The 25,440-nt window shown below is 43.8% G+C and overlaps 3 protein-coding genes across 3 annotated transcripts in view; 2 read left to right on the top strand and 1 right to left on the bottom strand.

The window, feature by feature from the left end:
* Nucleotides 1-3,283, top strand: part of ALDH1L2 (aldehyde dehydrogenase 1 family member L2) — a 68,163-nt gene extending 64,880 nt beyond the window's left edge. The window contains exon 23 of the mRNA XM_083182288.1: nt 578-3,283. Coding sequence (XP_083038414.1) covers nt 578-633 — 56 coding nt within the window. The 3' untranslated portion in view covers nt 634-3,283. The remainder of the gene's footprint in view (nt 1-577) is intronic.
* A 2,169-nt stretch (nt 3,284-5,452) lies between these two features.
* Nucleotides 5,453-13,227, bottom strand: NOPCHAP1 (NOP protein chaperone 1). The gene is made up of 4 exons (XM_083182287.1): nt 12,798-13,227; nt 10,939-11,025; nt 8,764-8,897; nt 5,453-7,240 (listed from the first exon to the last, which is right to left on the bottom strand). The coding sequence occupies exons 1-4, from the start codon at nt 12,868-12,870 to the stop codon at nt 7,076-7,078; spliced, it is 459 nt and encodes a 152-aa protein (XP_083038413.1). The 5' UTR covers nt 12,871-13,227; the 3' UTR covers nt 5,453-7,075.
* Nucleotides 13,058-25,440, top strand: part of SLC41A2 (solute carrier family 41 member 2) — a 99,310-nt gene continuing 86,927 nt past the window's right edge. Inside the window, exon 1 of the mRNA XM_083182286.1 lies at nt 13,058-13,639. The gene's annotated coding sequence lies outside the window, so the exon portion shown is untranslated. The remainder of the gene's footprint in view (nt 13,640-25,440) is intronic.

Raw genomic sequence — 25,440 nt, 5'->3', positions numbered from 1 at the left:
GTTTTTCTTTAGCAATTTCGCCCAATGATTTTTAGATCAGACCGCCCTATAAAACACGCAAGCTCAGCGAAACCTTTGTGTTCTCGGCCACCTCAGCCCCATTTTATCTGGGTAATAGGATACCACCCTTTGACTTATTTTATTTATTTAACAGTTTCTTATATAGTGCACACATATTACACAGCGCTTTACAGAGAATATTTGAACATTCACATCAGTCCCTGCCCCAGTGGAGCTTACAATCATGCGCACACAGACATTCTAGGGTTAATGTTGTTGGGAGCCAATGAACCTACCAGTATACTTTTGGAATGTGGGAGGAAACCAGAGTACCCGGAGGAAACCCACGCAAGTATGGGGAGAATATACAAACTCCACACAGTTAGAGCAATGGAAGGAATCAAACCCATGACCTCAGCGCTGTGAGGCAGTAATGCAACCATTACACCATCCATACTGCCCAACTTGAGTACAAACTTCCTACTACATCAAATTAAAAATCCTTCTCACATTGGTAAAGAGTGGGTACTATTTGCTTTAAGGTGGTCTCTAAAACCAGTTTACTTCTTTACATCAGGGGAAGAAGCCCTCCATGAATACCTCAGGACAAAGGCTGTTACAGTGGAATACTGAAAAGGATGAACAAAACACGGCTGCTTATGAGTAATGGTCTCCATAGGATTCGTTTTCTTAATTCATTTCCACAATACTAGAGAACTCTAAACGAAGGACTATAAATGGAAGTCCTATAGATACCATGTGCCTATTTTACCAGTTACTTTACGAGAAACATTTTAAATATGCAATTTCAGCCATGGCAGGTTCTTTTTTTAAACTTTTTTTAATTTTCAAAAAATGCAACGACTGCACAACTGACAACAGGGCTTCTTTTCACAAATAATGAATGCTACATACACAATAATAATAAACAGACATGGGCTACTAAATAACACAATTGTGCTATACAAGTGGCTCTCAAACTCGGTCCTTTGGACCCCAAACAGTTAGTATAATGAGGGTCACTTGGCAGGTGCACAGGTGTAGTCATTACTCACTGAAACATTTTCAAAGTTATTTAACCCCTTCCCGACATTTGACGTATATATACACGTCATGGCCGGGATGTACTTCCCGACACATGACGTATATATACGTCATGACTTAAAAGTGCCACCGCGTCTACAGACGCGGTGACAGAGGGACGATGTCTGCTGTCCCTGACAGCAGACATCCTCCCTCATTGCCCAGGGGGGGCAGGGTTGCCCCCCGACTTGGGCGATCGCTGCTATTGGCTGTTCAAAAGTGAACAGCCAAAACTAGCGTTAAACTGTGTGTAGAGTAAAATTTAGACTCTGCTGCCCCCTAGTGTCCCAAAAAATTAAAGGCGTTTGTAATAATGATTTAAAAATAAAGTATAGATATGGTATATGTTAGTTATTAACTCTTTTGAGTGGTATGATTATTTGTCTCACAAGCAGAAAATGTAACATTTTGCAAATAGCAAAATGTTCCATTTTTTTACGACATTTTGGTATTTTTCCCCCCCAAAAAAAAACTGTATCGACCAAAATTCACCACTAATTTAAAGTACAATGTGTCACGGGAAAACAATCTCAAAATCACTGGGATAAGTAAAAGCAAAAAAAAGTTATCCCCACTTAAGTGATACATGTCAGATTTGAAAAAAAGGCCTCTGTCAGGAAGGCAAAAACATGCTGCGTCGGGAAGGGGTTAAAGTAATTATTTCACTTGTGATTCTGTGAGACCTGGAAAACATGAACTGTTGGGGTCCTGAGGACAGAGTTATATGGTGCACAAACACGGCAAGATGTGTGCTAGGTGAGATTTGAGCTATACAATGTGTGCTATGCAATTTGGACTTCAGTGCTATGTTAAAAGTTGAACTACATAAGATGTTGACTAAACCGCAATATGTAATTTAAATATGTAACCAACATATAGCATGCAATTCTCTACAAAGGATGCAATTTGATCTAGACACGATTTGACCCAGGATCTCTGCTGTTTTTGGAGTCTGGGGGGGGTGTGTGTGTGTGTGTGTGTATTCATTTCCGGTCGAATTTGTGGTTTTGTCTAAATACTCTTCTTTTCCAACAGTAATAGTAGTATTGCTTTCGCCTATTCATTGTTCTGGTTTTCTGTCTGTCTTATCCATCTCACCAGTTTTTGATTTTTATTTCTCTCAACGGTCGAAATGTGCGTTTCTCGACTTTACTATTTTGTAGAGTTGGGACTTTAGAAAAATGGCATGAACCTATTCAATGTGAAGATGTCGAGTTGGTTTAGACAGATTTTAGTCATGTTTACGACAATTTGAACTAGACAGTTTTTTTCTGTTGGGAGTAGTCTTTGTACATAAAAATTTTGATTGATTTGTATTCTCCAACCTCTCGTGGTCCTGGACCCAGTTCTGAATCTGGTTCAGACTCTGGTAATGGTCCCGATTCTGGTCCTCCCACAGCTCCTATTACAGCTTCAGTTAGACATATTGGGACCACACCATGCCAGGTGGATCCTGGCAGGACCTGCATCACACCGGCATGTCCCAGGGGCCGGTAGGATCACCCCCCCGCCCCAGTAGGCCACACAGCGGCAACCCCTGGCATCATTGACTCTCCACCCCACCCTGGCCTTCCCTACAGGTAGATGATGCCGCAAATGGCTGCCTAGGAACACTGTGCACTCAACCTTAGGTAACCCCCGTGTCTCCCGTGTGATAACTGTACTGTCTCTGCTATAATCTGTGCTGTTCTTGCTCATACTGTAACCTACCTGGCTGCTGCAGCGACCAGTGGCGCCGCTGATGGCTGCCTAGGTGCTGTGCAGCTCAGCGGGTATGTGTTCCCCGCCTGTAATGTCTTAACAAATGGATGTAATGCCCCCCATCCCTGCGCGATGCTGCACTGTAATCCACCAAAAAATCCTAGTGTGCGCAAGCACACATGGCCAATAAAGTTAATTCTGATACAGAGTAGGGATTTATATAGAAAATGTCGAGGTGAGAAAGCGAATTAGGGATGAATATTTTTCACCACTTTGGCCCAAACTCCACAGGAGGCATTATAACAATTGCAAACTGTGAATAGGCGAAAAACTTGACAGTCAGGTTAAGAACCGAGAGGCGGGCAAAACTAAACCAAATCAACTCGACAGTTTGAATACCACCCTATATTGGGACACTAGAGAGTTGTGAAAACTGTATACAATATTCTCTAGCAATCCATATATAAAATGCATCATCAAGAATAGATTTTTTTTTTTTTTTTTTGCCATTTGACACATTGAACATTTCATTAGACACATCTTCCCTTCTTTTTTATGTAACCTGGCATATCTAAAGATTACGATATGCTATTGCTACAAGTTTATCCCCATTAAGAACCTATGATAAGGCTTAAATGTGTGTATGGGAAAATAAAAGTACAATAGGTACTTGTTTCCTAGCACGGCCACAATCGTAACTAATCGTGTCCCTTAATTAAGGGACACGATTAGCCCGATGGACCCGATTTCCTTTGAAATCAGGTCCATTTTGCCGGCTAGGAAACAAAAATCGGGGGCATCGCGTCGGTCGGGACCATTAACATTGGTCCCGACGCGACCGACGCGATGCCCCCGATATTTGCATTGACTTCAATGTTAAAAAAAATTTTAACATTGAAATCTTGTCGGGAACTGTAAAATATCGGGGGCATCGCGTCGGTCGGGACCATTAACATTGGTCCCGACGCGATGCGACGCGATGCACCCGATTTTTACATAGGATTCAATGTTAAAAAATTTTTTAACATTGAAATGGTGTAAAAATGTTAAAAAATGTGAAATGGGTCAATATGACCCATTTCACATTAAAAATGTCCCCGTCGTCGCCCCACGATAGACGGCAACCCGAAGCGTGGCGAGCGCAGCGAGCCCGCGAGGGGCGGCGGTACGCGTCCTCCGACCTTTTCATGCCCTACTATCCACTAGGGCGTGGAGTGAGAATAGAATAGTGTGGCGAGCGCAGCGAGCCACCGAGCCCGAAGCGTGGCGAGCGCAGCGAGCCCCGCGAGGGGACGCGGATACCTTCACAGGTAAACGCGTCCCTTCGCGGGCTTCACAGGTGTCCGTGGCGACGCCGACAACTGTGAAGCCCGCGAAGGGACGCGATTACCTGTGAAGGTATCCGCGTCCCCTCGCGGGGCTCGCTGCGCTCGCCACGCTTCGGGCTCGGTGGCTCGCTGCGCTCGCCACACTATTCTATTCTCACTCCACGCCCTAGTGGATAGTAGGGCATGAAAAGGTCGGAGGACGCGTACCGCCGCCCCTCGCGGGCTCGCTGCGCTCGCCACGCTTCGGGTTGCCGTCTATCGTGGGGCGCTGTGTACACGCTTCAATTTGGGGGGGTTTGGAATTTTTTTCATTAAATCCAATGTAAAATTGGGTCCCAGGGACCCAATTTACATTGGATTTAATGAAAAAATCGGGTCAAAAATCGGTCGGATCGGTCGGTCGCATCGCATGCGACCAAATCGCAAGCGATGCGACCGACCGATTTTTTTCAGCACGACCACCCCGATCTTAATCGGTGTGGCCGTGCTAGGAAACAAGTACCGTACAATATTATGAATATAAGCTGTGTCCTGTATTCTGAGATCTGAAGAACATTTTTTTCTTATTATACTAAGAAAGAACAATCCTAGTTATTATGCTGCTGGTATTTTACACCCAGCAAATTGAACCATATTCTGTTACTTTTACCAACAACTATCAGTAATACTTAAATACCTATTGCATCTACCACGATAACATAAAATAAAAATGACAATGGCAGCAGATCCCCGCATTTTGTGCTTCATATAGTAATACCTCTTTCAGATCGCTATGCTGGTTCGCACCTAAGAATTTGAACTTGGATTCCTCCTGAGTAGAACCCGGCTGGAACCCCTTTTAGGCTGGCGGCCTGACCAGGCTTGTTGCAGTCACGGCCGATGGGTCTTGAGATGGCTCTTTCTGTGCTGTAAATGGGTGCCGGGTCTCATATAGGAACACACACACACACACACACACACACACTGCATGCCAGGTTGAACCAGTGTTTGACAATTTTTGCTGCCAGAGTTGAAATGCTATGTCGCTGCACATGGCTTTCATACAGCACATTATCCAGGGTTGCTGCTCATTTATATGCAATAACCTGGGATACTGATGACAGTGTGTGATAGATAAATATTATAGAGGGGAATATACAGGACATGAAGTCAGGAAGGAGTAATGTAGAGATTGCGCTAGGCATCCTGGAATATAATTAGAAGGTTGACTTATATTGTCATATGATGAGGACGGTTAACTGAATGAAATTGCTCCATTGTCCACGTCAGTGGCGATTAGAATGTTACATTTTCTATATAATGGAATCAATACCAGACATAAAATAAGGACGTTAACAAGGTCAAAATAAAACAATTCTTTATGGTCAATTTTTTGTATATATTGCGAAAGTCAATAAATAGATTATGGTATTTCCAAATGTAAGTCTTTATAACATTAGATAGCCCAGAAAATTAGCTTCTCAAACATCAGTACATTCAAAAAGTATCAAATGAATTACCAAACCAATACAATTTAGGACCACTTACATTTAGACCACCACTAAGCAAAAATGTACTTGTACTGAAGCTTTAAAGATTTTTTATTTATTTTTAATCCAACATTTACGGTTTAACAATCATGAATAACTTGCGTAAAGCATTATAGGGCTCATTTATCAATAAGTGATCAAACCCATTGCATATGAAATTGTACTAAGCCTGGTAAAGTGATATTGCACCAGCCAATCAACTCCTGTCATATTTCTAACACAGCCGATTGGCTGATGCGTTATCACCTTCCACTTCATTACCGCTTAACAACTTTAGCAAGTTTAATACATTTGCCCCTCTGTTCCGGTCATGTGCTTGAAAAATTACAGTTGTGAGCCTATATATCATACACAAGTTTTATCACTTGATGATAAACAGACCCATAGGTTACTAAAGTTTGATAATAGCTTACAACAATCTTTTCAAACAATATTAATAAATCAAACTGTTCAGGATTTGTCTTTTTCTTTTTACAGCTTCTCTGGTTTCTCTTTAAGGTTTTATTTCACTTTGTGACACTGGATATGGTCACTAGGTCTACAACAACTAGGTCGACAAGCATTAGGTCGACATGGGTTTAGTTTGACAGGGTCATTAGGTAGACATGGGAATTTTCCCTTTCCTTTTTGAGCCTATATTCATGCCCTACCATCCACTAGAGCGTGGTGGGAGAATAAAATAGTGGGCCAAGCGTAGCAAGGCACCATACCCGAAGCATGGCGAGCGCAACGGCGCACTTTTTTTTAGTGTCCATGTCGACATGTGAGCCAAAAAAAGTGAAAAACCCCATGTCAACCTTTTTACTGTCGACATTCCTCATGTCAAACTAGTTGATGTCTATCCAATGATCCATACCCATTTCTGTTAGCAATGTATACACAAACTTGCATTTGCAAATATGGGAAAAATAATGCATTTAATCTGAATAAAGAAACGTAAAACCTAACAAAAGTTATACTTTTATAAAAAGCATAGTCATTTCATTTGTGAAATGGTAAGAAAAGTATATAGTACTCTTAAAATGTATGTCACCTACACCCACAGTGGAGGCATACAGTATTTTACCGAACCAGTTTGCAGCCTGTTTGCTAGGGACCATTGCTGACTCATTGGCAGTCTGATATTCATGAGCCTTTGCTTATACTCTACAAGCACTGGTTGCTAGAGAGATGATTGGCCACACTCACGAATATTAGTTTACATGACCAAATTGAGGTCTGCAATGCGTACAGGTGACAGGTCCACATTAATAAAGATTTACAGTATTCATAGAAAATTACCATATTCTGGGACATTCCCATGTGTTAGAGGAGATACGGCGAAGAATCCTCTCAGACAGCTCTCATAGCAACAGTTTCCATAGAACAGTGCATGCAACTGTGAGCCATAAGAATAAGGCAATGATGTGAATAATAAGGTGCATATAACTAGGATTATGGAGCCAACACTTCTATTTTGCCTTTCTTAATTTTTTGTCTCAGTCTAATGTTGTGTTCGGTCACTTCTCCATCGCTGTCAGAGCTTTCATCGGAACTGTTTTTCTCCTCCTCTTCATCATCACCGGACTCAGAGCTACTAAGTTCAACTACGGCTACATTCTACAAGGAAATGGAGATTCAGAGTGAGGGCTGCATTTAATGGCTGCCAAACTACATTTATGTGAATGAACAGCTACAAAGCAAAGTGTAGAGAAGCGTGGTCATACACGCAGTCTTGCCATACATTTCTCCCATGAGAAGTCCAATGCAACCACACAAATGGTCTTTTTAGTCGCAATGCAGTGTAATTAAAGGTGGCCATACACACGCAGATTTATCTTCAGATCTGGCTGGTTGGAACAAAAACATGGCTATGGATGAGAGCAAATGACAGTTGACCATTTGCTTGGAAATGCTGGAGAACTGACAAACTGTCTCTCATCCATAACCATGTTTTTGTTCCAACCAGCCAGATCTGAAGATAAATCTTACTAGTGTATGGGCACCTTAAACCAATTCACTGTTTAAATTTGATATGCAACACTTACATATATACATGTGCAACAGAGTCTGAACCCTTCTATAAAGTGCTATGATGCAGCGGTTGATGTTTTTTTTTTTTCCCCCACACCAAGGATGGGAAGTAATGGAGTCAGAGAGCGCCAGACGTAAGGGATGCCGGACGGTTTAGGGGAACCGCTTAGAAGGCAAAATGTCAGATCAGGCAATCTCAGACTCCATTACATCCTGCCCCAAGTTTCACTGTCCTTTGTATACAGACTCAGTCGTACACAGATATACAAGTGTCACATATCAAATTAATCAATACAGTTTGGCAACTTGTTTTAGTTTACAACAACACTCGCTTTCTACATGCGACTCACACCCCATTGCACATTGGGGCTAGATGTACAAGACACATGTATGTTCACATTTATATGATCTCATATTGCTATTAGAAATCAAGGTCTATACTAATAATTCCTTTTCTGAGAATTGCTTATTGTAGCACTCCCATACAGAGACGAATAGACACCTTTATGTCTACTATTCAATGTAGACACAAACGCTTGATTGAGGAAACATGTAAAGCTATACTATATTTTTCATGAGGTAGCCACTACCCTTGGGTGCAGCCTGGGGACTGCTCTGCACATCCGTTCTCACTATGGTTCCTTCTTTTCTCTCGCTCTCAAATCCTTGCTGAAGAGAACAAGGATGGGGATTGGGAAAGAGCAGACTTTACACTTCCACCCACCTACTGACACTTGATAATGTTAAAGTAGTTGCACCATGGCAAAAGCCTTGGCTGGCGGAAGTGATATGGATACCAAAAGCTGGTCACATGTAGATCTAAGACGGCAAGTATGTAGAGGAAACATTTTTGAATTCTCAAGAAAAATGGCTGCATGCTTCAGCCACTGGAGTCAGACCTATGGACCCTTGAAAATAGGGGGAGAATACCATTTAAGACCCGTTCAGACCCCCCCAAAAATGGGTCTGAAACTGGTAGGACTCTGCTATTTTACCGTTTCCAAAAAAACGGTAAAAAAAATAAATAAAAATAAAATCACTCTGCACCTTTCAGACCAAACAGCCAGCAGATTTGCACACCATGCTTCTAAACCAAGTACTATTCTTACCATTTCTATTATATTTTCCTCTTCCTCTGTGTTTTCTATATCAAAGGCTCCAGCTGGAGAGGATCTAATTTCCCTGCTGAGATTCTCATTGGCTTGTGCCATTTGAGGCAGAAAATTCTGAACTCTGTCGAGTACTGTATTGGAAAAAAATACAACAGATTTAATTCAGTTATCAAAAATTGCATTGTACCTTGCTTTAACATCCAAACGTAACAAGCCATATCGACATCTTAGAAAGCAGATTATATATTAAGCAAATTATACTCCCCTATAATACCATTTATTTTTAGATGTTATTTTTATGGCAGCCATAACACTGGGATATCCTCCCTCTGCAGTTCAGACAATATATTTTTCTAGGGATCGCCCACCTGGTGGTATATAATCTCACTCCTCCCCATCTTTCAGGTGTCTCCATATTTAGTTCCTTAGGGGAAAAAATAATTAAAAAAGGAAGGACATTCTGATGGTTGCCATGGGAACTCTAAGAAGAAATGGAATTATCAGTGAGTATAATTCGCTGCTTTCTTCAACGATCCCCACATCAGCGTCGCTGGCGTCACTGTCAGCGCTGACCGCTCAGTGGAAACCCCCCCCCCTTCCCCCCCAAAAAGAAACAAAAGCGAAAAATAAAATGGTGCACCTGCTCCTGCAGGCACCAACAAAAAACTGATGTCCTGTACATGGAGGTGGGGTTATAAGGGGAGAGGAGTCAGGCATGCTGGGAAGCTCCAAAGCTTTGAAGATTGGTGCCTGATCCTCTGGATCCACTTACAACCCCAATGTCTTCCCTGTGGAACCAGGAACCCTGAAGACGAAACTGCAAATACTGCAATATTATCTTTTACAGCATGAAAACCTTTCAAGAGCTGATCCCCAAAGCAGGCAGCAAAAACACACAGCATAATGGTTACAGAAAGTATGGATGGATGGATGGATGCCCAGGTTGCTGCTTTGCAAATGTCCTTTATATACGCCTGTGCCTTCCTAGCTCATGAAGTCACCATTGCCCTGGTTGAGTGTGCCTCAATGACAACTGGGACATATCATCCTTCTTTCCTGTATATGAAATGTGATTAGGTCTCTGATCCATTGTGAAAGATAAGCCGTGTACACACGGGCAATAATCGCTGGCAATATGGTCACTGAGCGACCATATTGCCAACAATTGGAGCGTGCACCGGCGATAAATCGCCGGGTGCGTGCTCCCGTTTTCAGCTTCCTAATGGTCACTGGTTGGAGGAGCATGCTCCTCCAACCAGCAACTTCCCCTGCCCCTTATCCCTGCAGTGTGTCATTTTCTTCAGTGACCATCTCTGGTCGCTGATGAAAACGGGACACTAAACAATATATTGCCAGCGATCATATTGCTCCGTGTGTACACAGCTATAGTCTGTTTTGTGGGGGAACAAACTTTCTTCATTAGTTCTGGAATCACAAATAAGTATTTAGATCTTCTAAATGTCCGTTAACTAAAGCCCCTGACTACATCCAACATATGCCAGTCTTCCTCATTCTTGTCCTTTGGTTTAGGGTAAAAAGCAGGTAATATAATTTTATGATTCAGATGGAAAGTAGTAACCACCTTTGAAAAGAAGACCGGGTGAGTTCCTAGAACTACTTTACCTGGAAACATGTTCAGGTATGGTTGTTCCATCCATATGGCCTGTATCTTACTTACTATACTCATAACGTAGCTTAGGCCATGAAACTACACAAGTAAGGCAGCCCTTGGGCTACGCTAATAACATAACGTAAGCTGCCGCGGTGAAACTACACAAGTACATCATCTGCTGGTATCTACCCATAGCAATAACTAACATGAAAGTTACATTAATCTGAATGATTCTTGCAAAACATTATTTAAAAAAAAAAAAAAAAAAACACAAGCAAGAATTATATGAAGGCAAAATAAACAAACCTGGAATTCTACTAATATGACAATATTTTAGTGACAGATTTATGGACATGTATGTTATTAGCAGCCCCATGTTTAACGGAGTGTGAGACAAACATAATAAAGACAGAGAGAATAGCAAAAATGTACTAAACAGTGAAAGGTTTTAAAATTAGGCCTAAAAAACATACAAACTCCTTAAACTAAAGGGGACTTTAAGGACCATGGTCATAAAGTTATATTTATTTACCCTATAGCTCAATTAAAAACATACTTACTGCTACTCCTCGGCATTCTAACAATTGGGGAACAGGATGTGCTTTTGTTATTCTGCTTTGAATTCAAAAGTAACTTGCTGTAGAGGCCTTCAATAAAATAATAATAAAAAAAAAAAAACATTTAATAATGGGAAATAAATAGTAAGTTTGTAAACTACATTTATACAAAAATCAACCACTACAGGAGTTTCCCAAACTCTGCTATAATAGTGTTCGCTCTAGGTTTCTACAGGGCGCAGCACACTGACAGTTTTTTTATTTTAATTTTTTACTTCTAAAAGCCGCCCTGTCCCTTAAACTGGTTTCACAGTGTGCCCTTCCACCACGCTGTTGAAGTACAGTGCAGTGGACAATTAAGAATATTACTAGTTGCTAAGCACTCACGCCTAACCGCCCCGGGAGACATTTTATGGCCACTGCACAGAATTAAATCTTCCCCATAAAATAAGACAATTTAAGAACACACAGGCTAGGCAAGGGCAAATATTACAATGAATGCCAGTAAAAGCTGGGTACACACTATACGATTATTTCTAAGGATATGCATGATAACACATATAGTTAAAGCCCCATACACACTGAACGACATGGGGCTACTATGATATAGTTAACCCCGGTGCTCAGTGATGTCATTGAGACCGGCTGAACATGCAAGCAGTTGGCAATATAGCCGAAGCCTATCTGCATCTTCAGCAGACGAGAGTTCTAACGGGTGAACGATGTAGTTCATACACACTGAACAATAACCTTAAAGATATAGTTCAGTGACATCAAGGGGACCCTGCTGAACATGTGGGTCATTGGTCATTTAGTCAAAGTTGACCTGACTGTTCAGCTGTCGGGGGGGGTTATCAGCTGAACAGGCAGGACAATTTTGACTAGCCAAAACTGCAAGGCTCGCGGCTACATGCAGCAGGCTCCTTGCAGTAGCTGCGAACCTTGCTGTTTGGGGGAATCCTCGCTGTCCTTTGACAGTGAGGATTCCCTCCCGAATGTTGAATATGGTGAGCGGCCAGCGCGGAGGTTAAAGGGCGAGGGTCTCTTCTTTTCAGCGATCCTCGTTGTTTAACCCCCTCACCAGCCGCATTGAATACGGCCCACTGAACATCAATAAACAATATTGTTCATGGACGTCACCGGACCCACTGAACATGCAGAAGGCAGGGATCGTTAACAATATATAGTGTGCCAAATCGCTCAGTATGTGCACTATATAATTTATGGGTCTTCAAACTGCAGCCCTCCAGATGTTGTCAAACTACATGTCCCAGCATGCATTGCCACCTTTTTTCCTATAAGAGCATGCCAAAACTGTCAGGGCATGCTGGGACATGTAGTTCCACAACATCTGGAGGGCCACAGTTTAAAGACCCATGATATAATTCAATCTGGAGCACCAGGGAGTTCAAGGGAAATCCTAGCGATATCATGGTCTGAGAGATGTACTCAGCCTTAAAAAGTAGTAAAATGGAGCACGGTAAACCACCAATCAGCTCCTAGCTGTCATTTTTCAAATACAGCCTGAAACATGGCAGTTAGACGCAAATTGGCTGACTTTATCTCTCTGCATTTTATCACTTTTGAAGCTTTATCCATACCTTCCAACATGACCATCTCCAGGAGGGACACAAAGCTCTGTTGGTGGACTTCTCTTAATTTAGGATTACCATCACCTGTGGTGAAACACCTTTCTTATCAATTAAACTGTTTTAAACAGGTGATAGTAATCATAAATTAAGAGAGAGTCATGTTGGGAGGTATATTTATCACTGTATTACTTTTCTTGCCCAGCTGTGGATAAAGCAGCTCTCTACGTGACACTAGCTGGACTCGCAGAAGTATGATGAGTGCAGCCTTACCTGCTGACGAGCCCACTTCCAGTAACTCTGCAGACCGACCCTGCTGCATGCTCTGCTCTCCTGCTGACGCCATGTTGCTCTACTACCATGCACTAATGACGGCGCCTAAGAATGAGGCGAGCTACTGCCAGCCTCACACTAATGACGTCACTAGCAGTGCATCTATAAGTAGTCATATTGGTTATGGGCAGAAATGACAGCTGTGCCCATTAGTGTTGATTCTGTAGTCGGGTACAAATGTCCCAGGACACAGAATTGCGTATGACAGTGTTATTGCTGCTCATGGAGTGTAGAGGGCACGGACTGATATTTGTCCAGGGCGAGACCCGGCGGCCATGTACGGAGCGACATGATTGGGATACAGCCTGGGCCGAGCTGCACTTAAGTTTATCTCATTCTCACTTATTATAGATCCCCTCCCCCCCAGTGGCAGTAGTCTCCGCTGTACCGGCGTATGAATGTCACTGCCGAGAAGCGTCGCCTTTGCCTTGCAGGGGCGAGTCACAGCGTTGTCCTGTTATCCACTACAATCATCCATTGATGAGAAACCCCGCACCCGCCCATGTGTCTCGTGTGTGCCCAGCAATAGCACAGTGTTATTACCACCAGGAGAAATACTACCGGCTCCGGTGACGCACACAGCGCTGACGTTTCTAAGGCACACAAGCCCCGCCCACAGGCGAGGGTCAGGGCGTAATGTAAACGGTGCAGTGACATCACATCTACCTCACCGGGTGGCCACGCCCAGTGCCCCGTAGGTCCGACTGCCTGGTCTCTGGGAGCGGCATGACCGGAGACAGCAGCGGCGCTATGGAGCGGGACCGACTTCGCCCATCAACCAGGTAATTCCCTGTGATGGGTCCCCCACATATCCCTCCGCTGCTACCAACTACATGCGCAAAAAGCGATCACCTGTCACTGCGCCGACGCCGTCATTACTGCTCGGAAAGCCTTTTCCCCTTATACAATGTGGTGCCATTGCTGTCTCACGCCTGGTGATTGCTGACACATGTATACATACCACTGGTGAGAGTGCTGTCACCTGTATACATACCACTGGTGAGAGTGCTGTCACCTGTATACATACCACTGGTGAGAGTGCCGTCATCTGTATACATACCACTGGTGAGAGTGCCGTCACCTGTATACATAACATTGGTGAGAGTGCTGTCACCTGTATGCTTCCCAATTTTGAGAGTGATGTCACCTGTATGCATACCACTGGTGAGAGTGCCGTCGCCTGTATACATTTCACTGGTGAGAGTGCCATCGCCTGCTTACATAGCACTGGTGAGAGTGCCTTCACCTGCGTACATGCCACTGGGGAGAGTGCCGTTGCCTGCGTACATGCCACTTGGGAGAGTGCCATCGCCTGCGTACATGCCACTGGGGAGAGTGCCATCGCCTGCGTACATGCCACTGGGGAGAGTTCCATTGCCTGCGTACATACCACTGGGGAGAGTGCCATCGCCTGCGTACATACCACTGGTGAGAGTGCCGTCGCCTGCGTACATACCACTGGTGAGAGTGCCGTCGCCTGCGTACATACCACTGGTGAGAGTGCCGTCGCCTGCGTACATACCACTGGTGAGAGTGCCGTCGCCTGCGTACATACCACTGGTGAGAGTGCCGTCGCCTGCGTACATACCACTGGTGAGAGTGCCGTCGCCTGCGTACATACCACTGGTGAGAGTGCCGTCGCCTGCGTACATACCACTGGTGAGAGTGCCGTCGCCTGCGTACATACCACTGGTGAGAGTGCCATCGCCTGCGTACATACCACCGGTGAGAGTGCCGTCGCCTGCGTACATACCACTGTTGAGAGTGCCGTCGCCTGCGTACATACCACCGGTGAGAGTGCCGTCGCCTGCGTACATACCACCGGTGAGAGTGCCGTCGCCTGCGTACATACCACCGGTGAGAGTGCCGTCGCCTGCGTACATACCACCGGTGAGAGTGCCGTCGCCTGCGTACATACCACCGGTGAGAGTGCTGTCGCCTGCATACATACCACCGGTGAGAGTGCTGTCGCCTGCATACATACCACCGGTGAGAGTGCTGTCGCCTGTATACATACCACCGGTGAGAGTGCTGTCGCCTGTATACATACCTATGGTCCCACTGCTGTCTCCTGTATACATCTACTTCTAAATGTCCACATCATGTCATACATGCGTCTACTGATCTGCACGTGCACAGATCAGAAACATACTGTATATGCAAGCCATCAGGTATTTTATGCCCTCTCATCCACTAAGGCGTGGTGGGAGAATAAAATAGTGTGCCCGAAGCATTGTGTGCGCAGCGAGCCATGCAAGGGGACGCAGTGAACTTTTTTAGTGTCCATGTCGACTATGTTGACATTCGGGACAAATAAAAAGAAAAGTGAAAAACCCCATGTTGACCTTTTGACTGTCAACCTTCCCCATGTCGACCTTCAGTCATGTCGACCTTCATGCATGTCTACCTACTGTTGTTGACCTAGTTGCTGTCTATCCAGTGATCCATACCCGACCCAGGGGCCCGTGTGCATGACACACCTTGGACCCATTATAGACAGAAGCGCCTATGCATCCTCCTATACACAAAACCATTTTACAGAAACCTTCTATGTACACACAGTTGTGTAAAAGCCAGCTCATACATGTGCATAATTACGCCCACAGAGATATTAGTGAGAAAGAGAGCTAGAAAATAGAGCCGTGTCGTCATTTGGAGTTGCTGAAACATGTTCCTCAAGGCTATCAAATAATTAGCTTCATTTCTCAGCTAGCATATGGCATATTCTCTACGGTATCCATTTTTTTGTTTGTTTGTTTTATATATAGATACAAATAAATGTTTGCTGATTGATGTATCTTTTGGAGAGCAGTCACTTATTATTAACAAAAAAAAACCCATAAATAAAAACAGTAACTTTGGATCTGGGCAGAACCATGGTGCAGTTTAGGTGGGGTAGATAGTGCCAATAAAAATAGCACTGAAATGTTGAAGACTATGAAATAGTATTGTCGTTTTTTGCTACACCTGATACCTGAGTGCCACTCCACAAGTCTCCTGTATTCCACGCTTTTCCACAAAGCTGAGAAGGCACCAGGGCAAGTTATTCAATCTCCAGCATAGAGTGCCGGTCCACCTGCTAATATATATATATATATATATATATATATATATATATATATATATATATATTGTATTTTTTTTTTTTTTTTACTACAAGTTATGATTAAAACATTGGAAGGAAGAAGAAGGAACGACTCTCTTTTTTGTTGGGGCACTCTTTAGTTTAGTGATTACATATAGTAATCAGTAGGAAATTTAATTATTAGTTAATAAAAGATGAGATATTAGGGGGAGAAAGGTACTAGCTCACAAAATGGGGAGTCAGGTGGGAGAATACTAGTTGCACAATGTGAGAAGGGGTGGAATGTCCCACCACTGGGTGGGTTGTTGAAATCTAAAAATTAACTTTTATTAAATAACGAATAAAATAATTACTAGACAGACATATTAACAGACGTTTGACACAAAACACTTAAACATATATACACGTTTTCAGTAACTCCTGGATATCTGTGCCATTTGGGCACTGTGTCCTCTTGTAGTATCTCCACTGAGGTTAGTTGCGTACAATGTCCCTAGTGGGATAGATGCCTCCTCTGAGGTAGGTTGTGTATGGAGGTCCCAGTAAGGTGGTTTGGCCCTAGTGGATATACCCCTATAAGGTAGACCCTGGGTAGGGAGAGGGTTTGTTCGTGTAGGCTCGGGGTTCCACTGTTGGGGCTCGGACGTTCCTGCTGTGGGCAGGCTAGAACTTTGGGTTATGATGATGCAAGGGAACCTGTGTTTGGAGGCTAGGTGGATAGTTGATACCAGTTAAGGTTCACTATGTCTTGATGATTATGCTGTGTACCCCGTTAGGGGGATTGATATATTGGTGTCACGCACTTGGATACATATTCCCCACAGATTCGTACACACTGTGGTCAAGTAATAGTTATCTCTGGCCTGAGAGATATCGTCTGGTAAGTCTTAGGTCAAGTTGCCTGGTACATGCAGAGAGATTTACATGGCGTGCTAAATCCAACAATCAAGAATCAACATGCAAGCGTGAACATAAATCCTGTATCACAGTATTTCCTCTTCAATGGAGGAAATTATCCACACAGTTATCCTAAAGAAAGTCTAGATCCTTTTCACCTCCCTGAGAGGAATCAAAGTACAGACATCCTTTTCTATCTTCTGCTACAATGTTTGCTAGCCTGAGCAGAGATTTTCTCAACCGATTTGACCTTTGAATAGGGGTTGCTTACAATGTATGCAGTTTACCACAATATACAGATTAAGCCCTTACATCATTTAAAGAAGCCTCCAACATTGTCATGAAATTTCTACACAATCTTAAAAGGAGGACATCATAAATCTCGTTACTGGTACAGGAGGACACAATATACAAGCCTGTTATGGTCCCGTTACTGGTAGTCCCTTGGAAGGGTGAATATTTTATAAATCTGCCTAATGAGCAGATGTGTTGTCTATCTCACAGAATCACAAGAGACCCGCACTAAAAAACTGGTTTTTGTGAGGCTTCACTGGTATTTACATTGTATGTGTAAATTTATTAAAACAGACACTTTTTCATTACAGGATAAAGGTAGCAGTATAAACTGGCTATTTCTCCCGCAAAGAGACAGGGATAGGGTTGGGAGGAGGGGAAGTATGGTAGGGTGGGTGATAGAAGGAAACAAGGTAGGGTAAGGTAAAGGTGAAAGGTAGAGGTCCTGATCTGTCCAATAGGTTTGGGTAGTCCCGCCGACTTTATATACCCGTAACAGAAGGGAGAGTCTGATTCGAGGCCGGAAAGTCTCCTTTCCCCTCTGGCAGATTGTCTGCTCCTAATGTCAGCTGCCAGGGCTTTTGAGGGTATTGTGGGGGATGTTCCCAACCTTGTAGGGTATCAGGAGAGTGAGAGGATGCTCCGTGTAGTCCTCTAACAAGCGGCTGCTGCCCAGCTTAATGTACCTGTGGGCTCAGGGTGGAATAAATGTATCTTTTATGAGAGAGGTCACCCTTCTCTCATAGTACCTTCAGACGCCCTGGGCCGGTTACCGTCAGTTTGTCGACGGACCTTAGAGGTATAGCGGGTGAGCGGGCTTGTGTTGGCGCAAAAAGAGGAGTATTTGACGAGAGCAGTCAAGTAGGGAAACTGCTGTCAGGGAAAGTACCCAGATTCCCCTGTTTGGACAATTTCCAGTGCAGGGTAGGTTATGGGTGCTGTGCCCAGATGAGTGTTCCCTGAACAGGGAGTAATACCCTGGCTGAGTTTACAGTAAGTGCTGGGATAGGTGTGCTGCTGTCCTCCACATATATGTTTGGGAATATAGTGGTGGAGGGTGAGCGACACCTATCAGAGAACCAGCTAGTAAGGCAAGTACAGGGTAGGTTGAAGAAAATAGGCGGAAGATGGATAGAGGTTATAGGGAGGGAGGGAGAAAGGGGGTGAGAGAGCAAAAAGAGGAAAGTAACACAAGTAGGAAAAGGTAGCGGGGGATTTGGGAGAAGAGGGTACCTGCCTGTGTACAGCGTACACCTGTGTGGCACTTGAACAGTCTCCTGCCGGTAGTGACAAGCTGCGGCAAACGGCGTCCTGTGTCCATACTAATTTCTCAGTGTAAGATGTATGCTGCTCACTGTGCGGGCTGCTGTCTGTGAGGCTGAGGGGCGCCTGGAAAATCCCAATAGACGCGGTTTACCATTACGATACCAACCTGTGCACTGGTCCATCTTCCCCTTTCCCTCAAACGTCATGATTAAAACATTGTTTACAGGTCTCTGGAAATCGCTGCTCTCCATTGTGGTAATATCGTTTGATATACCAGCAATACCCCTTTTACACCGACACAAAAACCCGGGTTTTTTCCTCAAGGACCCGAGTCAGCAGCAGTGTAAAAGGGGTCCACCCGTGTCCATTTACATAGAACTTCTACCCAAGACCTGACTAGGGTGGAACAAGGACAGGTCCTGGGTAATGGGCAGTGTAAATGGGTATGCCAGGTCATCCGACCGGGCTCCTATTTACAGCAATGGGGATGCCCAACCTCCGCACCGCAGCATCCTGCGGTCAGTATGAAGGTTAGACAGGGGGCACACACAGCCTCTGCTACTGTCTGCTCTACTGTGCAGACAGCAGCGGAGGCAGGAAGGAGGTGAATGGATGCCTGTGTGCAGTATCCATTCACTTTGCGGATGGGGGGCTCGCGGTTCATGGAGGCTGGGGGCAGCCCAGCAGCTTACTTTTGTGCTGGGCTTGCCCCAGCGCAACGATCAGCGGTCCCGGCGGGGTGATCGGCGCCGGCGGTCCCGGCGCTTTGAGATGATGTCATCTCCAAGTGCCGCCACCATTTACACTGCAAATGGTGTAAATCCTGTATCCGACCTGGCTTGGAACCGTGTTTCAAATACTGGGTCGGATCTAGGATTTTGGTGTAAAAGATTTTGGGTGTAGATGTACAAAATGAACCTTATAGACAATATTATCCGTATATACAGATAGTGGTAGATGCTCAATTAGTTCAGTAATATTACCCAGGTGCATGAGGGAGGGGTTAATACTGGGTAAGTAAAACAAGACATTTTTTCCCCCAGCTCACTGAGTAGTATTAGTAACCAATCTTGAACACTACATGATAATAGAATTCAGATATTGGTTACATATAACTGCGCAGGTGTATGCTATGCCCCCAAGCCACGTCAAGGCTTCTCTGTATATTGGGGGTCCCTAGCGCTATATCTGGGTGCAGGGTGCGGCACCCTAAAAACTATCATGAGCTAGGAAGCCCAGTGCGGCACACCAGTGAGATACTATAGTGTTAATAATTAGGGATAGGAAGCTGAAGCTATATATAAAGAGAGAAAAAAATAAGAAATGAAATGTAATTAAAATAAGAGAGAGATAGTGTTAGTGAAGGGAAAGTGTTAATAGAATCTAAGGGCATGCCGCACTAAAGCCACCCAGCCCAACAGTCCAGGGGCACTGCACCCCACACCACAGTTACCCTAAATTGGGTCTACGATTAACCAGCAAGGAGCCACATGATAATGGCTCCTTACTTCACAATGGCTCCTTACTGTACAAAATCCACCTTATAGACAATATTATCCGTATGCTGTAGATCAGATACGGGCAATAAACAGTCCTACACCTGCTGTTGGACTACACATCCCAGCTAAAACTGTGGCAGGGCATTCTGGGATGTGTAATTCAAAAGCAGCTGGAGGGCCCGTGTTGTCCACCTCTGTTGTAGACGATGTGCAACTGTATTGAATGTTTGTGCTTTTCCATATTAATAGTAAAAAAAAAAAAAAAATGTTATTAATTTCTGTATTTACTTGACTTTGAGTGACTGACACGGCAGTTTCACATGAATAACCAGTCTTTCAGGAACACATTCTACAGCTTCTTTAGTGCAAAAGACATGTCTGCAGCTCAGTGACAAACAGGACTTCATGATTTTAGTCAGCTTGCCACCTTAAATGTTATATCTGGTGCTTAGCCCTTATGTACTTTCTTGTAGTTCTTGGAAATGCCTGTTTTTTTTTGCCTGGCACTTTCCAGCACAGGTTGTGTTTGGAGTGAGAGCTGAGGACTAAACATGAGAATTCAGACACTACCAGGTCATAATTGTCATATTGGTATCATTGTTGCTTGCACAGGGGAACAATCTGTTTGGTCTACTCTATGGTAAGTCTTATATACATTTTATTTGTACCCTTAAGTGTAACCAAAGTTAACAGGCAAGTAAAATGTACTGTAGGTAAACATCTGCAATATTTCTGTACATTGGGGGTGATTCAGGACCGCTCACTAAACTGTGATCGCTCGCTGCTTAGCAAGCGGCTTAATGCTGCCTGCCGGGGTGAACAAACGCCTACCCCCCTCGCAAATCCCCTTGGTAGCATGCAAATGGATGTGTACACTAATGCATCCATTTACTTGCGAGCATACGGGGGAAACAATTGCAAAGGGGGGCTACCCATGTGCAGAATCGCGCATGCGCATTCCCCAAAACATCGTAACTGAGCCATCTTCGGATAGCACCAAAATGTCAAATAAGCCCATTGAATAGGATCATTAAAGCAAATATTACTGGGGCACTACTAAGAATATGAGTGGGCGAATTCATGTATTTGCAGATGCTTACGTATAGTAATGAGTATTTCTTTTATTTCCGCTCCATTAGATAGAAGTGATGCAATCGTTCATAAGTAGAGTCATTTGGAATGTTAGCTCTGTATGTACTGTAGGTGTAATTGTTAGTATAGTTATGGTCTTGCAAGGATAAATACCTACTTCAATGGCAGGGGATCTGTATTGTTAATTCCCAATCCACTAGCGATGAGATGTTAGTTGTTGCTTGACCTATTGCATATAGAAGATTGGCTTTGGAATGTGTTGGTGTGGCGGGTGCAAAATGTGCAGTTCGTGAATCAGTGTTGTGTACTTAGCATAAACAGTCTTAGCTCCAAATTTTCACTGTCTAAAAGTAAATGTAAGACTGTGTTTGCTTAATAATATGTATAGTACTGTGTAAATGCTAACGATTACAGTTTAAATAAGCCCTGCGACAAGATGCTTGGGCCACACTGGTTTTAAATTTCGCTTTATTTGTTTTGGTTTGTGGTCATGCTGATTTGTCGTATTAAATGTTATTATAAAGTATTACTATGTCCTGTAGAATAATGTTAGTATTTTAAATAGCATTATTTGACCTGTTTTCCGGTGAACTTCTCTAAAAAGCTCATTAATGGAATAAATGATGTTGGAATAGGTTTTTCAGCTTGAGGCTTAGGTAAAAGTGTTTTTTACACATTTTTAAAACTTGTATAATATCCCTGAAAAACACCATAAAAAAAGACGGAAAGACTGTAATGTGATAAAAAAAAAAAAAAAAAAAAAAAACTTGGTCGCTATCATCTTTCAACCATTATTTCAAAGAAACAGCCATTGCTTTCCTTATCGCTGCTAACAACTTTCTATATGGCCCTGCTACCTTATTTGCCATTTATTTGGGGTCCATCCTGGTTTCTGAACTTTTTCATCCCAGGTTGCATTTGGTAGAGAAGTCGTGCAACTTCACCGCTAATACAGGAAATTGACATTTCTAATTGGATACTGCGAATCTTAAGGTGTGCACCTATTGGTGTAATGCATGTGAGTTTCGTGATACAAACTTGCTTTCGCAAACTCTCTTCTAATTAAATTGACCCTTCTGATTAAATTGACCCTTCTGATTTACAGTTGACCATCATGAATACAGAAACGTCACCTGGTCGGTTTAAAATCTGTCATTTTTAGTTATTTTAATATCAATTCCTTTTGTGCTTTTCAATTGAAACCAATATTAATAAAACAAAACTGCATTGCTCGCAAGCCCAAATTCTATAGGGGGATAGGCATTGACACACAAGGATAGGTGTTCTCTATTGCATAATGATCTATCAGATTGAAACGTTGGTCGGCTGTATGTTATGGCAACACAGCAATTTTGGCCTTGGGTCAGGAGGATGGGAAAGTGAAGAAAGAAAACACGTGACGAGTCGGAGAGAGGAGAAACCTATTTTGGGTTCAAGGGCACTCTACATACTAGGTGCAGCCTGAAGAAAGTCCTGAAATATGCTCCTCTATTACATTCTGGTATGGAGGGGCCAATGAATCTGACAAACGAAGCCTGCAAACAGTGATGAGGACAGCAGAGAAGATTATTGGGACGGACCTCCCCCTGTAAGGGAACAATACTTAATTAGGGTCAAGAAGCGAGCTGGGAAGATTGTGGCGGACAAACTTCACCCTGGCCATAACTTGTTTGATATTCTCCCATCAGTTAAATGCTTCAGGTCCATCCCTGACAAGTCGTCAAGAACAGCAAAAAGCTTCTACCCGACAGCTATTCAGTAGGGAAGCCAATCCCGGAGCATTTTTTCAATCCCGGATTTCGGGATTGAAAAATGCCCGATCCCGGGATTGGCTTCCCTAATTTAAAAAACGCACCCCGGCCGCCCCGCATATTTACTTACATGTGGGGTGGGGTGCGGTGCGGCCGGGTGTGTGGGTGGCCAGCCGGCTGGGTGTCTGTGGAGCCGGGCAGCCGGGTGGGTTGGCGGGCGTCAGGGGAGCCGGCGGGTAGATGGGCAGGTAGCCGTCCGTGTGGATGGGCGGGGAGCCGGCCTGGAGGGTGGGTGGATGGGCGGGTAGCGGGGCGGGCAGCGAGCCAGCCGGGTTGGTGGGCGGGGGCGAACGCATGCTGCACAGAGCCACACTGGCTCTGTGCAGCTGCTTGGCCTGACTCTGTACTCGTCACGCTGCGCAGGGGATGCACTGCCGGGGAAGGGAGAAGCCGGGCAGCGTCTGAGCACACGCTCAGACGCTGGCCGGCATTAGACTGCGCATGCGCAGTCTAATCCCGAAATCCCGGTATTGAAAACTCCAATCCCGGGATTGAAATCCCGGCGTTTTAGGGGCCAAATCCCGGGATCCCGCCGATCCTGATCCCGGGATTGGCCACCCTACTATTCAGCTATTGAACAATGTACTCTAAGATACTGCTAATCTAAACACCTGACTGCTCTATCTAACCTTGCAAATCCTAACATGTGAATTGACATTTGTATGCGCAACTGATGCAATGTATGTATGTCCTGTTATCCCTCTTGTACCATGCTTGAAGCCGCACTGTATCCACAAAAAATTCCTAGTATACGTTCTGAATCGCGAATCAGAGCAAATGAGTGTATATGAGAGACTTCGATGTTGTGAAGAGCGAAGGCAACAGGTTGGGAGATATTTTGAGATAAGTGAAGATATGAAGATTGGTGTAGTTTGCTACAATACTATAAATAAGCAGTACGTAAAACTATTTTATATTAAATATGGTAAAATACATGATACCAATGGAGGGACTGACAAAACAGGTATAGAAACAATGAACAGCGAGCTAGATTTGCCTTGCAGCTGCGTTCACAATGGATTGCATTGGTGAGAGGTTTTTTGGTAAGACTGTATTACAATAATCAATGCAGGACATAATGAGAGCATGGATTAGAGTTTTTGCAGTGTCTTATGTAAGATATGTTTTTTTTAGATTAACGTAACTACATTTTGAGACTGTTTGAATCTGGGGGAGAAAGGGCAGTTCAGTGTCAAGTATAACACCTAGGCAGTGAGGCAGTAAGCTTGTGGGGTAGGACTGATTGTGGAGTTCTCAATAGATTGAATTATCCATCCATCAGGTTTGTAGCTACTATTGTTTAGGTCTGTTTTGGAAATATTAAGTTTGAAGTGGTTAGATAACATACAAAATTAATTTGTAAAAAGGCAATCTGTGATACATTTGTGGAGCATAGGCAGATTTGAGTATCATCCGCCTGCTCCAACTGAAAGAGTTAGCAAAAAGGAGGTGGATTCAGAGAAGATGACAATGAAAGAGCGATGGGCAAGAGGAGAACTAAGAAAAGGCTGTTCTCTGAAGACCTAGGGATTGTAGTGTTTGTATGTATGTATGTATGAGAAGAGATTGGTCAATTGTCTCAAAGCAGCAGATATAACTAGATGAATAAGAACTGAGTAATGGCCTTTAGACTTGGCAGTGGCCAGATCATTCACTACCTTAGTTAGTGCTCACTCTGTAGATTATTGGGAATGAAAGCCTGACTTAAGTGGTTCCAATAAATTGTGTGAGTTAAAAAATTGTGAGAGAGAGTATAGGCAAGTCTCTCAAGTAGCTTGGAGGGAAAAGCCAGCTGAAAGATGGGATGGTAGTTTGAGTGAGAGTTCAGTTCCGATTTTTCCAGAATGAGAGTAATCAATGCATCACCAGAAGAGAAAGTTATTACAGACTTAAGTTAAAGTTGGGATGTGCAAAGAAGGCAGAGCTTTACTTATTTGTGAGGGTATAGGATCAAGGGTGTGGATCAGTTTATCGACCACACTTAGGTCGACAGTCATTAGGTCGACAGGTGTCTAGGTCTACATGGGGTTAGGTCGACATGGGTTATGTCGGAAGGTCGACAGTCGACATGGACACAGTTGGAAGGCAACCGCAGCCCCTCGCATAGCTCGCTTTGCTTGCAATGCTTCGGGCACGGTGCCTCACTGTGCTCGGCACACTATTTTATTCTCCCACCACGCTCTAGTGGATGGTAGGGCATGAAATACCGCCTGTTGGCACATGTCGGCTAAAAGAAAACATGTCAACCTGTCGACATAAACCATGTCGACCTAATTAGAGGCTTGAGCAAAGATGAGTTTGGAAATATTTATTATTCATGTATTTATTTATTTAGTGCACACACGTTCTGCAGCGCTGAATATTTTAACATTCACACCAGTTCCTGCCTCAGTGGAGCTTACAGTATACAGTATATTCCCTACCACATGTACACGCGCACACAGACATTCTAGGGTTATTTTTTATTGGAAGAAAATTAACCTACCAGTATATCTTTTGATTGTGGGAGGAAACCAGAGTACCCAAAGGAAACACACGCAAGCACAGGGAGAATAATGGTGGGAATAAAACCCTTGACCTACGTGCTGTGAGGCACTAATGCTAACCAATGCACCAATATAGAAGTGATAGATAAATTA

This window comes from Crinia signifera, chromosome 4, assembly GCF_055691185.1.
Source record: "Crinia signifera chromosome 4, ASM5569118v1, whole genome shotgun sequence".
NCBI classification, from domain to species: domain Eukaryota; kingdom Metazoa; phylum Chordata; class Amphibia; order Anura; family Myobatrachidae; genus Crinia; species Crinia signifera.
The sequence above is the reverse complement of the archived record's forward strand: the minus strand, read 5'-3'. Positions and strand labels throughout refer to the sequence as shown.